Source organism: Exophiala xenobiotica, assembly GCF_000835505.1.
Source record: "Exophiala xenobiotica strain CBS 118157 unplaced genomic scaffold supercont1.5, whole genome shotgun sequence".
In the NCBI taxonomy this organism is placed as follows: Eukaryota; Fungi; Ascomycota; class Eurotiomycetes; order Chaetothyriales; family Herpotrichiellaceae; genus Exophiala; species Exophiala xenobiotica.
Genome location: NW_013562490.1, coordinates 3,957,154 through 3,974,877, shown reverse-complemented (window position 1 = coordinate 3,974,877; position 17,724 = coordinate 3,957,154). Strand labels below are relative to the sequence as shown.

The 17,724-nt window shown below is 50.5% G+C and overlaps 6 protein-coding genes across 6 annotated transcripts; 4 read left to right on the top strand and 2 right to left on the bottom strand.

Moving 5' to 3' along the window:
- Positions 1-1,245: 1,245 nt before the first annotated feature.
- On the top strand, positions 1,246-3,923 carry PV05_09281 (uncharacterized protein; the record flags this gene model as incomplete). The annotated part of the gene is made up of 9 exons (XM_013458865.1): positions 1,246-1,376; positions 1,425-1,558; positions 1,605-1,874; positions 1,920-2,316; positions 2,368-2,501; positions 2,551-2,781; positions 2,831-3,093; positions 3,640-3,714; positions 3,774-3,923. 9 exons carry the CDS (start codon positions 1,246-1,248, stop codon positions 3,921-3,923), a joined length of 1,785 nt encoding a protein of 594 aa, XP_013314319.1.
- Positions 3,924-3,957: 34 nt separating this feature from the next.
- PV05_09280 (uncharacterized protein) lies at positions 3,958-5,703 on the top strand (the record flags this gene model as incomplete). Its single annotated transcript, XM_013458864.1, has 5 exons — positions 3,958-4,018; positions 4,066-4,283; positions 4,346-4,716; positions 5,317-5,429; positions 5,489-5,703. The coding sequence occupies 5 exons, from the start codon at positions 3,958-3,960 to the stop codon at positions 5,701-5,703; spliced, it is 978 nt and encodes a 325-aa protein (XP_013314318.1).
- A 2,348-nt stretch (positions 5,704-8,051) lies between these two features.
- On the bottom strand, positions 8,052-10,441 carry PV05_09279 (uncharacterized protein; the record flags this gene model as incomplete). Its single annotated transcript, XM_013458863.1, has 4 exons — positions 8,052-8,198; positions 8,248-8,428; positions 8,488-8,619; positions 8,673-10,441. 4 exons carry the CDS (start codon positions 10,439-10,441, stop codon positions 8,052-8,054), a joined length of 2,229 nt encoding a protein of 742 aa, XP_013314317.1.
- A 923-nt stretch (positions 10,442-11,364) lies between these two features.
- PV05_09278 (uncharacterized protein) lies at positions 11,365-12,408 on the top strand (the record flags this gene model as incomplete). The annotated part of the gene is made up of 1 exon (XM_013458862.1): positions 11,365-12,408. One exon carries the CDS (start codon positions 11,365-11,367, stop codon positions 12,406-12,408), a length of 1,044 nt encoding a protein of 347 aa, XP_013314316.1.
- A 16-nt stretch (positions 12,409-12,424) lies between these two features.
- PV05_09277 (uncharacterized protein) lies at positions 12,425-12,757 on the bottom strand (the record flags this gene model as incomplete). Its single annotated transcript, XM_013458861.1, has 1 exon — positions 12,425-12,757. One exon carries the CDS (start codon positions 12,755-12,757, stop codon positions 12,425-12,427), a length of 333 nt encoding a protein of 110 aa, XP_013314315.1.
- A 2,644-nt stretch (positions 12,758-15,401) lies between these two features.
- Positions 15,402-16,857, top strand: PV05_09276 (uncharacterized protein; the record flags this gene model as incomplete). The annotated part of the gene is made up of 2 exons (XM_013458860.1): positions 15,402-16,780; positions 16,833-16,857. 2 exons carry the CDS (start codon positions 15,402-15,404, stop codon positions 16,855-16,857), a joined length of 1,404 nt encoding a protein of 467 aa, XP_013314314.1.
- Between the last annotated feature and the right edge of the window lie 867 nt (positions 16,858-17,724).

The window sequence follows — 17,724 nt, the reverse complement described above, 5'->3', positions numbered from 1 at the left end:
GCCCATTCCGATTTGTATCCGGTCGGAGTGGGCGAGCGTGGGGCCAAAGACAAATCCTGATGGCAAGGTGTCCAATAATGGGACATGTGCGACATTGCCATGGGCTCTTGGTGTCTTTTTGGGGACTGATCACTCCCTATGAGGAACGCGTGCTGATGACAGCGACTGCAAAGCACAATCCAAGATTTAACGTCTGAACAATTACGATATGCCGAATCAAAGGCGGGTTGGGAGGTTAATGGCGCGTGAGAAAGTTGACCGGAGATCAGCCAAGCTTTACAAGCTTTTAACTTTATCTGAAAGCCTCCAACCTTGAGGGCGATGCTGCTTCTTGAACGGTTACCATAATGGGCTTAGTCCTGTACTTCTGGGCTTTGACAGCTGCCACGTTAAAAGCCTTCTTGGTCGAGCCTAGATGTCCCTGGAAGTCTTGTGGAGAACCAGCCTCGTGGGTGACTTAATTGAAGTCTAGTGTCACTTGAACTGTATTGAAGGGGCTGACGGTCGACAAAAAACAGAACATCAGCCCAATACATCAGCCCTATTCGTGGCTTGTCGCTCTAGAGCTGAGCCTTCAGCTCCTCAAGTTGTGGCATCGAGCAGGGTTTCAGGAAGTCGTTATCCACCATGTTTGTCGGTCACTTGTATCATGATATGCCTGTAGCTTTGTCGTCATGTTTATGCTTATCGGTTTCGATCGTCTGAAGAAAATCACAACTGCAGGCCTGGCCCTGCCGATCTTGCCAGCATGGTTCCAGGGCTGGAACCCTGTGGTTGCGTGGGGTACCAAAGCACGGACCCATCATCCCATATTGTTGAATTGGCTGCTTCAGAGTCGTCAGAAAGCATGGGGAGTCAGGCACGTTCTTTTCCAATTGGGACAGGGGAAGCGAGCCATCTTCCCACCTTCTTGAGACTTCAGCTAATTAAACGTCAAAAACCTTGAGTCGCGCGTCGCTCTGCATTCATGAACACTGGTACGCCATTGTTTTAGGTCTAGGCGGTCATGTAAAAGTCTAATGGGGACGAGACATGGACCACAGGCTATGCACCTCGTGGCTGAGCTGAAATCAGCCGTCTTTGTCGAGAAAGTCTCTGCCGCAAATTCGAACAGCTACTCGATACTCCGACTTACTTGCGATCATGATATGAGCCCCTTTTCAACTCTAGACTACGTCTGAAGCCCAAAACTACGACGAAGGGAAAAGACTTCACGGCTTTCCTAGCGCTTGAATCCAGTGCATGATGAAGACCCTGACGAGGTTTGATGAGGCAGAAGTTCAAACTGACCAGACCGCAACACATGACGGCGAGGAAGTCGAAAATTCCGGCCTGACGCCAGTGTATGGTTGGCGCTGGGCGGCTTTATTTACCAGGTAGGATTCGATGGCAAGTACGTATAGTATGACCTGACGTTTTTCTAGTCTATGTCTAGGTCTTTTGCTGGCTCTTATCGAGACATCGATTTCAGCAACAGCGTTGGTGACAATTGGGGCTTATTTCGACGACTTCCCAGACTCAACATGGGTTATTCTAGCATACCTTCTTGGGTACTCGGGTAAGCCGGTGCTGGCTTGACTATATGCAAGATCTAACACTCCTAGGCTTTTCCATCGTCTTCCCACGTCTGAGTGACATAATCGGCCAACGTGCAGCAGTCCTGCTTGCATGGGTGCTGTTCGCAGCATTTTCACTCGGGGCAGGCTTGTCCAGGACTCTTCCCCAGTTGATTGTTTGCCGTGCTTTCCAAGGCATCGGAGGCACTGGACTGTACGCGATGACGATGGTAATATCGCCACAGATCACTCCAGTGAAGCGTTGGCCTTTGATGGGCACATCGGTGGGAGTGGTTGTTGGCACAGCAGCAATTTGTGGTACGTTGGTTGCTTCAATTCTGCAGCTCTATTCTGATATCACAGGTCCTATTCTCGGGGGTGTCATCACCGAGAAGTCCACCTGGAGATGGATCTATCTGTTCAATGCACCCTTCGCTGCGATAGCCGTCCTTCCCTTGGTTCTACTCTGGCCGCGCAACAATAAGACGACAAACCGGCAGCAATGGAGGCATATTGACGTTTTCGGAGCCTTGCTTTCGATTGCCGGATCGTGCCTCATCGTATTTGTCCTTAACCAGGTCGGTGCGGCTTTCTATAAGTGGAACGATGCGGTCATTATTTCTTGTTTGACCATTTCTGGGCTATGCTGGGTTTCCTTTGTCGTTTGGATTGCTGTGTTGTCCCGCAAGTCATTATGGAACATTGATCCTATCTTTCCTGGGAAAATCGCCGCAACGCGGCCTTCGGGTCCAGCGATAGTGTAAGTTACTCACAGTCATAACCATGTTTTTGCACTGACCTGGACGCTTAGGGTCGCGTTTCTTGCCGGCTTCCCCTACTTTGTTGCCGTCATCAATCTACCTGAGCGATCTCAACTTGTCAATGGATTGACCCCCATCGGAGCCGGTCTTCGGCTTATGCCACTACTTGCATTTACTGCCGTTGGTGAGCAGTCCCGGACTATTTGGTCCGCTGCAACTAACCAAGCACCCAGGGACTGCAGTCGGTGGATCTCTCTGCACCAAGAAGAATCGTACGCCAGAGGTACTGGTTGTAGGGGCAATGCTCATGACTATCGGTTGTGGCCTCTTGTCCACGCTTTCTGGCGGCCGTGATATCGAAGCCAAGCAGTACGGATTTGAAGTTATCTTGGGCTCAGGCTTTGGGTTCTTTTTTGCCTCGTTGACGCAAATGATCAATATTGAAAACAAGGCCTGTAATCTCGGTAGGTTCAACAGCGACGCTGGTTGTCCTAGTTCTGACTGGATATTTAGCGGCAGTCCAAGGTGCAATCAACCAGGCAAGAGTCCTTGGTGGCTGCACGGGTCTGGCAGTTGCCACTATCGTCCTGAACAACAATATCACCAAGGTTCTGGTGGGGCTGGTGTCCTCAGCACAACTTCAGAGTATCCGTCACTCGTTGGGGAGTATCGAAACACTAAGTCCATCACAAAGGGAACTCGTGGCACGAGCCTTTGCGAACTCGTTCAACACGGAGATGAGAACATGTTGCTATGTGTCTATCGCGACGGTGTTGGTAGGCATAGCGACTTGGACACGGAACCGGACTCCCATACCGCAACATCAATAAATCGCCATATAATCCGGACGGCTAAGTCTAAATCGGTAGCAATAATAGCAACAAAGGTAAAGGGGAAGTCGAACCAGTAACATGCGCCAGCTTGGGCCGCACAGCCGCGTTCGTATCTTCATTTTGTGATAAGGACATGTTCTGCTCGCCTACTCCGTACGCACATCTAGGCCGCTCAAGAGACGTGAATTCGAAACGAAAGGCGGCTGAGCTGAAGGATCCCTGCCAGTCAGTACTCTTGCGGTCCGAGTGGAGTCGTGGTACATTACCCATTCTTAGGGTTTGTAGCTAGCGCATTTCAATCTGTTGGCGGGCTTTAGTTAGCTTTCTGCCTTGCTTTCTGGGGCTGAGAGGCAGCTGACGGGCCCACCCGGAATGCATGCATTGCAACAAGACAATTGTTTGCATACGGCGAGCGTGGCTGGACCATGCACTGATCCGCACAGGCAATAGCCAGCAGTTAGTATCAACCGTATATATTAACTTATTTAGTTCCTGAAAGCCTACAATCGACACACGGCCACAAACACCAACCCGGTAATCTCCTTCCACTCCCCTGGGACAGAAGTATACTCCGTAGGGAGACCCTCAGGGCTGATTCAAGCTCTGACATCCTAAATTCCTAGGCATTGTCTAGATCGTTGCAGACGCCACAGACAAAGCGCCTGTCCGTGCAATACTGGCTTTGGGTTCCCAAGGTGCGCTTCCAGCGAGCCGCAAAAGTGCTCGAAATCGGCGTCTACAGTACAATCAGGACGACCACAACAGGCCCTTAAACCTTCGTACATCATCGTTTCCTTTGTAGCAAGAATGCGTATTCTATGCCTCCACGGAGCAGGCACAAACGGTGCCATCTTTGAAAGCCAGACTGGTAAGTCTAGAGGACTATTCTCCCAACTCTCACTCAAGATGTCACAGTTGGATTCCGATCATTATTGCCCAAAGACTGGGAGTGGCACTTCATAGACGGTGATGAAGATGCCTACCCTGCACCGGGAGTGGCTTCGATTTTCCCGGGGCCGTACTTAAGTCATTATACCGAACCCTCACTGAGGAATGTGCAAGAGGTGTTTGATACAATTGACGATATTGTGGACGAAGAAGGTCCTTTTGATGCCATCATGGGCTTTAGTCAGGTTAGTAGATGGATGATCGGTTGCAGTCTCTTTCTTTTGCAAGAGAGACTGACATCGATAAGGGAGGTGCAATAGCCACGAGCTACATACTGCGACACCAGCTGCAGAGACCATTCGAATCACCAGCCTTTCGCTTCGGCATCTTCTTATGCTCAGCTGTTCCATTCTCCTGGGATGCTCAGCATGGTTACAAAGTTGCTTCTGCGACGCTGAACGATCAGGATACTGTGTCCGATCTGCAAGACTTCCAACGAGGAGGTTTCGAGGAGCCTTGCCCAAGCGAGAAGAGTGCCATGGAGCTACCACCGCACACAAGAAACCGTGTTCAACGGATACTGCAAGATACGTTCGGAGATAAGACTGAACTGGATAACTTCCGAATCTTACTCTACGATACTACAAAGGAGCAGCTGCAAATCCCGACTGTTCACGTGTACGGCTTAAGTGACCCATCGCAAGAGCAAAGCCTTGCTGTCAGGGATCTTTGCAATGAGAAGCTTTTACAGAGTATCCAGCATAACGGGGGACATGAGATTCCAAAGGCTCCAAGCCAACAAATTGCTAGGGCTATCCAAAAAGTAGCCATAAGAGCAGAATTTCTAACATAGTATATCGAAACTCCGGGATCAGATATCTTTCAAATAAAGAAGTATATCACGATCGATCACGTAGATATTATCGCTGGTCACGACTATTAAACGCACCTTATCCCCGAAAGGCATGAGTAACTTTTGGTATGATTATACTATGAAGAGCATACACCGACGATGACCCCCGACGGCGAGCCTAACGGGCAGGCACCACTTCTCGCTGGAATTACATGAGCTTGTCAGACAATAGGTATTCCCAACCACCTAGAAGCTATATAGTTAGAGGGTCCCCTGGACTCTTAGGCACTCAACTGAGATCTCTTCAACCTTCATTGATATTAAACCATGTGTGGTTCCTGCTAGCTCTTCTCTCCCCCTTGCATACTCATCTCTAAAGACAAAATCTGGACTCCTGATTGGCAGTGCTATGCTAATTTCGCCAGAGGCCTGCCGATGACTATCCGCAGCATCCAGCATGTGTGGTTCAGTACAAATAACCGAGTTGGCTCCCACCCACCAAGGCCTCGAATAGCTTCAGGCCCAGACGTCCATCGAAGTAAGTCGGCGTTCCTATTCGTGACTATCACAGAAACATCTCGCGACTCGGCGATACAGTGGCATTCATCAAGAACCACGATTACCTAGGCTACGAGATCCTTGGAAACGTCTTCAACATTAGCGCAGCGGCATCTTTTGAAACCGAAAATGCTCGAATAGTGGCGACTTCGGGACAGGTTGGGGACATCAGCGATTATTCGTCATTTTCGCCCAACGGCACAGATGGCCAGCAGTTTAAGGGCGGCCATGTAAAGCAGTTTGATGCAGCATAATGCAATATCCAGAAGTCCCTCGCCGCTGCATTCCCAGATCTGAGCCCCACAGAGCTTTGGGAGTGTATCTTCAATATTTACCTCATTCTATGTCGGAGTGATTTCGCAGGAGGAACAGCTGGAGATAGCCGCAGTGGCGAGGAAGTATCTGGGGAAGAATAAGCGGGCGTGGGCGGCCATCTTCGTTGCGGCTCTCTTTCCCCCGAAATGCTTAATGGAGATCCAGGTTCAAGCAGCGTACGCAAACGAATGACATACGCTACAGAGACGAGGCCCAAGGCTGGCGAGATTATGGCTTCAGAACATTCCCCGGGCTACGAGCAGTTGAATGAGAGTGGTCATCGAACTCGACGTTTTGGCGGAACCCGTACCGTGCAGTTGGTGGACGAGGTGATTCATCCGGCGAGCGCATTCCAAGTGGCTGGATTCGGGCATGTCATGGCCTCGATGTGGGCGTCCCACGACGAGATATGCGTAGACATGGCACAAGAATTCTAAGCACGCGGCAGCCTGCTGGTGGGGAAGAGACCGACCGATAGGTGGCGTTGGCGGTTCACGAGTCGGTGCTCCAGATTCGCTCGAGGTGGCAGAAGACGGCACTGAAATTGGACCCCCTATATTCATCTCGGGATTTAAAAGGCACCAAGCCAGGATGAAACCGTGCTGAGACAATGTATGTCAGCCATAATCAAAGAAGGCTGCATTGGTGTTGGCGAGGTGCTGAGTAGTTGGCATCTGCAATAACCTCGACGGTGTGCAGGTGTGCCATTGTCAACACACATGTCGCAATATCGACTCCTCATGCCATGGCCAGTAGCAGTCGCACAGCCACTTGTCTACTCTGCTCACAACGTGAATGATCGAGAAAATGTCGTGGTAACTGACAGTGCTAGCAGTTGACAATGTCCAAGGACCGAGCACAACCTGTACGCATAATCAGCCGACGCCTACACATGACGATGAGGATGACTGGCTACATCACCGGTCTCGTCGTCCCTCCATGAAATATGGAGTCTCCATCTATGTCCCATGACTGTCCAACCCAACAAAGGGTTTCTGAGACGAGGACACATCTCTCTTGCTCATTTCTCGTCTCTTCTGTAGCCCGGCACAACACAAAATCCTAAGCTACACGATGGCCCCATTATAACCCCCCTGCTTCTTTAATTTCGACGCTATAACCCAGTCTTACGCTGCTGGTGTAGGCATCTGACATCTGGCTCAAGCTCATGCCCGGTCGCTTGCTCCGAAATCCTCTAGAATATTTTTGAGTCGGTCATGCCAGGGTTTGAACGCGATAGCGATACCAGCCCGTGAACCTCCAGTCGCTTATTTGTGGAAGTGATGTGTCCATAAAAAGTACGCGCAGTGCTGAATAAGCCGGTGGCGAAAGCATTGACTGCGTTTTCCCAGAGTTCGCACTTCTTGTTTCTGCCTTGTTCAACGCGTTCCACTGCCCTAGGTGTGAGCGAGCTTCCCAGACGACCAGGATACATATAGAGAACTGACCGGACGCGGAAACTGGAGACAATTCCGACGTGAGGAAATGGTGTTCAACCATGTGGAAGTGAAGTTCTGGAAGGCTAGCACCGCTGCAATCGAAGCGCCAGCATATGTGCACTCCAGCTCGTCTCAATTCGACGACAGTTCTCATCCTGATACGATGCTTCGACGTCCCTGACTCCACCTCTTCGGTCCTTCGAATCAGTCACTTGTCGCGTTCGACCGGCGCTCGGTGCATAGGTGGTGGTACCGGTCATGCACCGCGTGTTCGAGTTTGAGTCCCCTCCATCCGCAGTATATGGGAACAGCAGCTCTTCAGTGGGCCTTTTTGGCCGCATAGGATCAGCTGATCAAGGTCTCGTAGGCATCGGTGGGCAATTTCGAATCCATTGTGAGGAGAGCAATTAAACTTATGGATACCTTCAGCATGTCGAGAGTTCGCGTTTGATATTGAACATACCTGGGTAACCGAATCCGCCTTGTATGGAGGTCCTCCGACAGGACTGCGTATGAGCGGGACGCTGTACAGCAGCTTGTGATCTCTTGCGTCTTTTATGGTTAGAGGCAATGTGAATCATTAGACAAGCGGTGGAGGAGGCCGGGATGCAGAGATCCCGGGCGAAGCCGACAATCATCTGATGAAGGAGGACTCGAAGGCCAACCAACTCGGAGGTTATTGATAAAGAAATCATCTATTATAAACTAGGCTTTACTTTCGACAGTCTACCTTATTGTAGTTTACTTCAGCGTTAGGTCGGCTAATAATAATAGAGTGAATCATTATGCTTTCGACAATTCTATCTAACTCCCTCCGAAATTATAATATAGTAGACAAGGTATATGAGTTAAGCACCAGTCGCTACGTCCTGCCAGATACGTTCAATACTATACTCAGGCCTTCCTCCATATTCTGTGGGTAGCCTCACTTCTTGAGAGCCTATAGCAACACGAAGGGACTCGATATTTCGCGCATCGTACTGCCGGCCATAGGACTATTCGAAGAATTAGCTTAGACCTTAAAGTCACCGAAGGAGTACTTACATCCAGCACCCTCCAATGTAGATTGTACTTCAAGAAAGGTAGCACATCGTTTGGCTCTAGACTACGAAGGCGCATATCGGAGTGAATCTCTTCATTCTTCCAATATGCTACAAGATTCGTTGTCAAAGCGATGGTGTCCGAGTCATCGAGGCCCAGCGAGTCCTGACGTCTGCAATTCTCGCTTAACTGCTTATTAGTATATTCGGAGGAACTGCTGTAGACAAAGACAGGGGGAAATACCAGTGTTTGATGTCGCGGTTAGCAAAGATGCCATCGATACCCACCAGATGGCGTTCGTGTGGCCAGGTGCGAGGGTCATCACTGAAGTCACCTAGGAAGAAGTAGATCTGGAATGAGCCGTTCAGCGCAAATCTGTAGAAATTGGTCAGCTCCTATGTCGCAGGCTCGAAATACTGGACACTTACTTTCTGACCGTGATAGTGAGATTCCAATGTGTCAATGTGTGACCTCTCATGATTGGGCGGATATGCTTGTAACAATCGATATCATCACCTCGTCCGACATTTTTGCTGACATCACGTCCGCGGAACCAGTTTGTCATCCTGGTTGAGATGTTAGGCTTGGGCTTGGGCTTAGTAGTCGCTGCGGTTGCGGTTGCCATTAAGATGGGCTCGCCACTACCATCGATCCTAGACACCTTTGGCAGTGCCTCAACTCGAGAGAAGCCCTCCGACTCAAACAGCGATCGCCAAGGAGGAGGCTCGCCATATATCGTGGACCATTCGTATGTGTTAGTCACCCATTGCCGCAATGGGCGAAGGTCATCTGTCTTCTCACCACGCTTCACCAGTTGAAGTTCTGGGTACGTATAGCCCAGGTCGCTGCATCTTCTCAATGCATCGCTGGTCCACCACTCTACTTTCGGTGGCTCTCTAGAGGCCGAACCTGGATCAGCGAAAGGATGGAAATTCTCTTCAATCTTGAGCCTGAATGGAATCAACCAAGACGTGGATGTCTCGCGATCGCCAATGCCCTTGACATATGTCGGCGAGTCCAGCAGTGTCTGATCCCAACCCCAAGTATCCGGGTTCAGTGCTTGCCATATTGCAAAGATGCGATCGATATTGGTATGATGGAGCCAGAAGATTGGATCAAAAGCAGCATATTCGGTGAGACCCATATGTCCAGTCCGCCCGTCACCACCATTCCCACACATGGTATGAATGTCGTTGTGGAGGCCTTCCAAAGAATTCTCCTTGTTTGTGGACGGACCAGCTTGGGCAACGTACGCGCTGGTCGCCATCTGTGTATACGAAAGAGGCGGCCCTTGGAGTATGCGATATATCTTCGATCCAAGGGGCAGAGCTGGGCCATTTGCAGTGCTAACGGCGTTTGTCAACGTGTTATTCACATACTGATGGCTGGTCCATCCAGTAGGTGTTGGTCCTCGTATCGTGTTGACCGTCATGTTTGGATTGTTTATTACGTCACTAAAGATCTCCCTGAAAGGATGACCAGCTACTTCGGCCCAGTCCAAACTCCCGGGAGCAAACTTGTAGCTGTACAGCGGATTTGGGCCATCAATGGGGGGATCCGGGTGTCGAGGAGTCCTGATTCGAACATCTTTCGTTGACATGATGACGGGAATGCCACACTTGGTGATCGGATACCCATACTTGTTCAGAATCTTTCGACGGGGAAGGAATGGGTCCCAATATGGTATACCGAAACCTTCACAGGCGTCAAGGTATCTCTTTTGATATTGCGGGGGGAATGCCTTTGCAATGCTGACCATCTGGAGAAAGAGGCTTTGCTCATACATCGCGAGGTATGCTCTATGCCAAGTAGGGAAGAGATCAGAGGAGTGAGAGCAGTATCCAGCTTGAACACTTGGTTGGTGCCTTGCATCTTCTCCTTCCTTCTTCCGAATTCCTAGATATTCCTGACTGACTCCATCCCATGGGTGGAAAGGCCTGCCATGGATGCCTGCTATCTGGAAGTACGAGAAGGCAGCATTCCATCTAGGACGGCGAGTGCCGAAATATTCTTCTTCGCGGGCGCCAGGCAGTCTTTGGAGGTCGATCAATGCCAGGAGGTACAGATTGAAGCAATCCGTATCCTTGATGAACTCATCAATCTCCTTGCGCGTGCGAATTGCTCCGCCGGAAGGAACAACACCAACAGTGATTCCTCGTTTTATGGACTCCTCGATATAATCGACGTCGATAGTCATGCTGAGATGTGTTGGAGGAACTAGTTGACCAAAGAGGACAAGCAAATGCTTAAGAATAGAGGTGTAGGGGGGGATCAGGGAGCTCTTCGCGTTTCCATCAACCTTCACGTGTCTACCAACCTGATAACTTTCCAGATCGTCGTGAACGACCTACCTACCCTTGACGAAGACGGACAAGTTCGTGACAAGACATGAACGTGCTTAACCCGTGTCATGCGATCACCGGTCAAAGACGTCCCTCCAGCACGCCTTTCTTCGGCTCGCAGCTGAAATTTCTGCTTTGGATCCTTGGCCGCCCTTGTATTTGATGCACGTTGTCATGATGCTGCAGGAAGAAGCGAGAAGTCAAGAGTTAGTCGTGTAGCTGAGGTCGTACGGGGAAGAGCCTGCATGACGTCCGGCCAACCAGCATGAGCAGTGACAATCATCTCCGACTTCAAAGCACTATACCACAACGCTTTTGCGATAGCAGCTCTAAGCTGAGCTGAAAGTCTTAGGCAGCCTCTTCATTGGGACTGCACATGGACGGACTAAGCCTAGAAGAGGTGCATATTCCTGCGGGGCGAGGTTGTGGCCAGCTCGTCACTGGTGTGGCGTCAGCTGAATCCGTGACCACCTCTGTCTGGCCTACGGCAGCTGAAACTCGTCTTACTTCGAAAAGCTGATGGACGAACACCAGAAGTCTGCAGGATACTTCTCGCTTCTGCATGCCACCGCTCTTGCATTGACGAATCTTTTGGAGCTCTGCAGCTTTGCGAATAGCATGAACGGTGTGCAGATGCTTTCCATCGCGCGACAGGTCCATCACGCAGAGAAGGAGTTCCAGCGTACGCCCAATCATGTAAGTACTTAGGTAAGCTCTGATCCGCCTTCACAGTTTCTCTCCCCGTTTCAATTTGTCATCGCCGCCGCAGCAGCTCAAGATGCTTTTTCTTTTTTCGCTGGCTGCTTTGTGCGCAACGACGTTTGCTGCCAATGTCGACTACAAGGGAGGCATCTATGGAGGTGAGAGTACTGATAAAGGACCTGGTTGGAGTGATTGGGCGTCAACGACTTCAGTCTTGTCCTCAAGCTCTGGATGCTCGATGATTACAGTCACTTGCACGGTCTCACCACCATGTCCGCCATATGCGACCTCGACCGTGACAAGTACGATCGATACGACGACCACTCTACCAGGGCAGACCGTAACAAGCACAACGACTTACACAGAAACCGTCACTCATACTGTGTCCACATCTTGTAAACCGAGCCCAACACCTGCACCATGCAATGGCACGATCAATTTCGACGTGCTTCTCATCGCCCTAAAAGCGTACTTCGACACAACTTTCATTGAAGAACTTAACGCGACTTTGGTCGAATCGATCTCGAACACTTTCACCAAGGTCGTAGGCGTTGAAATCGACAATTCGGTGCATAAAGCAATCAGTAAGGAGTTCGTTGATATCAGCGCTACGTTCTCTGAGTTCGAGGAGAATATTACTCAGAGCGTCAACATCTCCATGGACAGCAGTCTTCAGCGCTATGTTGACAATACACTCATTACCACTATAGACCAGTCCATCGACAAGACCATCACCAAGTCATTCAACCAAGATATCCTGACCAATATCAACGAAACGTTCTTTGCAGCTTTCCATAACTATACCTACAACACCAACATTACGCTCGACGAATCCTCGTTGCACTACTTAAACTCATCGATCTCAGACGTCATGTACGGATACGTGCACACTCAATTCACGGAAAAGGATTCCTCATTGAATCAAGATATGCGCCAAATCATCTCATACAACGATAGCCCATGGTATGCCATTGCTATTCTGACACTACTGATCATCTTCGGCATCTTGACGCTCGCTGGGATGCTTTGGCTGATCTTTCGCAATCCCAAGCCTCACAAGAAGATGGGGCACTGCCCAGATTGTGGCGCGCCGCAGGATCAGTGTGCCTGTGGGACGTAATGAGTCAGGGCGACTGTCACTTAATGGCTACTTTTCTCTTGAGCCATGTTAGTGCCATTACTTCCTGACCAGGTGCCTTGAGCGGTGGTGCATGAGGAGATAGTGGTTCGGCCACGGCCTTATACGAGTCCATCATGAACGACACGTGTCTGCCTCTGAAGCTGCGTCTGAACTTGAGCTCGCACGACTCTCTCTCTACGCTCGTCATGGCATGGACGTTGCTGACCAATAACATAACCATAATCCACATGTTCTTGCTCTTCTGGAAGTTGGACGGATAGTTGTTCCTGAACGAGAACTTGCCCAAGTCCTTGCCGATGACGCTTATCGCCTGTCCAGTGGACGCCATATCCGTCAACCACGAGTCGCCCGTGAACAGGTTCCTCCATAAGCAGGAACTTAGGTCCCCTGCCACCGCGAATTCTCGGGCAAGAAGTAACCAGCAAAGGCATGAACAACTAGATCAGGGTAACGCGTTGGCCGAGGTGGTAGTGTAGTTCCTGTTCTTCTGGTTAAGGACGCAAGTCGGAGGAAGCATGTTTAATGCCCAAGAAGTTGGGTTGAGAAATGATGCCGATGCGAGCAGGTCCATCGCTGTCAGCGCATTCTGGCGTCAGGACGAACGCTGAGAGATCGATGGGGATAGCGATGTTCTCCATTTGCACAGCCATGGTTGTCTGCGTTCCCTTGAGGTTATTGTCATTGTCGTTTGAACTGGACAATGACAGGACGATCTGCGGAGATAGGCCCAAGGGAGCTGGCCTTGCCACGAGCTACAGTCTATCATCCCAGATATATAGGCTAATCTCTTCGGTAGTCGTCTTCACCACCTCACCACCCGGGAGCAGTTCATCCTGGGCCATCTTTGGAGTGGAAAAGACTGATGATGGTCTTAGCCGCGAATCTTCTAGTGCGAACAGTGTTTCGTTGACTCGCTCATTACCCTCTTTAGTTGATTGCTTAGAGGAAGCACCTGGAGTAAGAGGCGGGCTGGAATAATCTCTGAAGTCGGACAGGGTTGATTATGCGATCATGGCTTTCTCTCAAGGTACTTTTTGAGAAGCCCATATGTCGATTGTTGACATTCTGGCCGCTGATGCAGCCCCAAAGAATTCGGGATGTGGCTCAACGGAAGCTCAGCTGACACTCCTGGCCCGAACCAGGCAACGGACATGCAGGGTGCCCAACTGGGGTTGGTGTCGGAACGGCTGAACCATCTGTTCAATGGCTAGCTGGAGCCCGCATGGTCCGTGTAGTAAGAGCCTGCTCTGTACTGTACACATGTGATGACTTCACATGCAGTGGATGGAGGTGCTTGCAGAGCCGATTTTGACACTGTATCAGGAATTCAGCGTCTGCTTCCACTGGTAACCTGGAACAGATCACTCTGTCGCCCGAGGTAGCCACTCTCAGATAAGCTGGTCTAGGAGGGCGCGCAACTAACATAGGTCTTTAATGTTGATGTCAAGTTTGAGCAGGTCGACCTCGCTCGCACCTCTTGAAACTACGTCGTTGGCAGCCCATCATGGTCGATGGCGACGGAGAAAATTGCAACGACCCGGCCGTGAACATCCTTGACAGCAATAACAACTTGGAATCGGCCTGGAACGACTTCATCGCACAGTCACAGCTCGTTTCCCAGCCGACTGTGACTGTGAGTGGCAGCAGCACAGTCATCAGGTATTCTAATAACACCTTCTTTCGCAGCACCTTCACCACGTCGGCAGTTCAGCTAGACGACAGTCTTGAGTCGTCCTACTTGGTCTGCAGACGGCCGGGAACAATGCAATTCCCATCTCCGATGTCCTATCCGCGTTTGCGGTCGTCGACCTGTCCACCCTTCCGCGACTTATTAGTACTATGATTAAGGTACTACAGACCAAAGCTGGCAATGGTCTTCCGACGTTTATAGTTGACATTTCCAACGGAGCCAGAAATAGACTCTAGCTCGTCGCTCTTGACGCTTTAACACTCGAGATTCATTCGGATCTTTAAGGGTGATGCAGTACTAGGAGATTGATGGCAACATCCAGATGGCCATAGCGCTTACCCTCTCAATGAACCCGCTAGGCTCTAGTGCAGAGCCGAACCAAAATCCGGCTCTGTAAACCTTTCTCCACGATGATACGGGACTACAGTAGATCTAAGCAGCCTCAAATTCTTCTCCGAAAACCTCCCTCGACTCCGGATAAAACGCAAGGCTTAAAGGCATTATCCCCAAAGCAGTAGATAGCTCCATCTCAACGGCATCACTATTTATAGCTGTATAAATTCCAGTGGCCAGGTATCTAATCAGTCTACAAGCGAGCACCGACGGGAGCCTCTCCGTAGGACTATTAAACAACGGAGGGTCTCTTGACAGCCTCCTCGGTCTACTCGTCAGCGCGCCCGCCCTAGACCGCGGTACGTTCTTCTGCGACGTTCTTAACCAGATCAATCATTTCTTCTTAGGTAATGTCCCTATCCTAGTTCACACTGTTCTGTCGATATCGGCATTGGTCTTACCGATAGTCTACATTGCGGGGAAATGTCGAAGGAATTACCTAAAACGGCTTTGTCGGCGTACTTGTGTTTCGCAACGGAGGCGCAGCACCTAGCACGAAATACAGCGTCATCAATTTAAGGCCGCCGGGGTTAACGTCAACAGGAACAAGCTTGGCAACGCTGAAACATCCTACGTACGGCAATGTCATTGTCAAGCGTAAATGTATCGAAAGGCGATGTGTACCTTCACCCACCAAGTTTGCGCATCATCCTTGCTTGGTTCTGATAGCTTATTGTCCATGATATGCCACCCAAGGTTCTGGCTGCCCCCGTTGATCGTACCAAGCCATCGACAGCTTGTGAGCCATGCCGCCGGCGAAGAGCAAAGGTACTTAACAACTCCCATTTATTTGGGGTTGAAAATGACCAATGACTAGTGTGACCGGCGCCGGCCTCAGTGCTCACAGTGCCTGAGGAGCCTAAGGACATGTTCCGGCTACCGAGATAATATGGATCTGTTGATGCGGCATCAGAATGACAAACTCGACCAAAAATACCATGCCATGCAGTCGAACACCTCCCCGCGCAAGAGCGCCGCCTCTCCTTCACCTCAGTCCACTAACTCGCGTTCGGGTGATAAAGACTCACCGTATGCCGCGAGCGATAGACTGAAGATCCATCGTGTAAGCAATATTGGATTGCAAGTGGACAGCATCACCCCAGCTATCATTCAGCCAAGCAGCGACGTGGCCATTGCCTTTTTCGTTTTCAATTTCAACGGAGGAGTATATCTTGACTATTTACCAAGGCTATACGGCGCTGCCGACAGGTCATCTTTGCTCGAGGCTAGCTTTGAAGCAGTGGCCATCTCCTATTTTAGTTCTCGACGACGCTGCCCCAGTCTGATGCGACAAGCAATGGAGAGGTATTCGATAGCGTTGCGAGAGACCAATCACGCCGTTTCTACGCCGAAGAAAGCTGCACAGGACGACACTGTTGCTTCTGTGATGCTTCTGGCTCTCTTCACAGCCTTGTCATGCGATGCAGCCGAGGCCTTGCCCGTCTGGTCAAAGCATGTCAGCGCGGCGATGGAATTGATGCTCTTGAGAGTATCGCGAGATTCGAGCAGCGACACGGACCAACATTTATTGAGCCATATTGTCAGTTCGGTCTACCTGGATTGTTATGCACAACGAAAGGCCCTGCCGCTATCGTTGTCCCTCCTCCGGCGTCGCTCTCTGCTGTCAACCCAATTTCAATTGCAATTTTGGACTGTGACAGATACTCTGGCAGGTCTGAGGCAGGATGCAATCGAGGGTCGGTTGGAAGACCTCGATGTTCTCAAGCAAGCACTCATTCTCCACAGACAAGCGCGCTCTTTGCTTGAACATTTGACACGGACCCACGACATCATAGCCCATGCTCAAGGACATATTCGTATCTCGTGTGATTACGAAACCCACCGTCGAATCCAGGCACGCAACACACTACTCATGATCCTCATGGACCTGAACGAGCTCTTGTGCGTCCATGGAAGGCGGTACGTGTCAATGAGTCCTGAATACCACGCCTTAGATCGAATGTGGATGGAAACGCAGGCAAACCGAGCTACTAAGGCCTACGGGGAAGTTGTCGAAGAGATATACGAGAGTATACCGCCGTTCCTGAAAAAGGGTCAGCGACAAGCAACTCCGGGGACGAACACCGATATGTGGATCTGCAGCTTCCTCTGGCCTTTTTCGAAGGCACTTGAGTCGCAAGGTGTCCTGGCAACGGATCTGACAGATAGAATTAGGCGCCAGTTGGAGCATTTTGCAGAAGTCTGTGATAACCGTCAGCTTTCCAAGGTGATCGTTCAGCTGTCGGAGAGTGGCACAGCTCCAGCTCAGTATGTGCTCCCTAACCTATCTGTAGGCCCCAGCCCGCTGACGTTTTTACAGTTTCCATGCGCTCTATCTATGTTGAATAGGGCCATGACCGAAAAGAGGCCAGGAAGCCGCTGGCCGGAAGACACCGGCAGGATGCGTTCCCCAAGCCCTCAAAACTAGGGTTCATGGTTTTCGAGCATATTGCCTAAACAGGACATGCTATAATCCACGACGAAGGTTTCTCTTGTGTTTCGATACCAGCGTCGTCAGGCTGCATTTTTCCGATCACAGGGTATATTTCGCCGCCGGCCACTGTGAAAGAGGACATCCGCATTCTTGCAATAACTAGCTTCGCGCCACAAAAGTCTCTTCAGAATGCTCCTGCTCACCATTTGTTTGGAATTTGCCGAGCTTGTTCAGCGCGCTTACGGCCATCGCCATGTCCCAGCGGGCCTTGCGTCTCTCAAATCCAAAGAGCCCTCGGTCAAAGGATCTGACGACGTCGTCGTGGTAGCCACCGGTGAGTTTCGAACTTCAATCTCAATGCCGTGGGTTTGTATCTCTGGTCAGGCCTTATGCCCACTAGAGGAAGATAAATCTGCTCCGCTGCGGACAGCCCGTGAGACCAAAAGTCGATGGTGGAGATGGTGGAAACGTCCCGTGATGCAACTGGGCACGTGAACTGGTGGAAGCAACTCGTCATCCTGACTCAAAGCAGCAATGTGGTGCGAATCGAAACTTGTTGGCAACGGCCTTGATGAAAATTCCAAGAAGCTAAGGGAGTTATTTATGTGTTCGAGATAGGCTCGCCCGGGGTGGTTCCGTGAGGGTCGACGGGCTCAGAAGAGCCAAGAACCATATGGCGATATTTGATGGCTGTTTAGTCGACGACTAGTTAGAGAGCGAATCCTTTGGTCCTGGCGACAGGACACTACCAGAAGCGTTGCACCGAGCATGTTTGCGC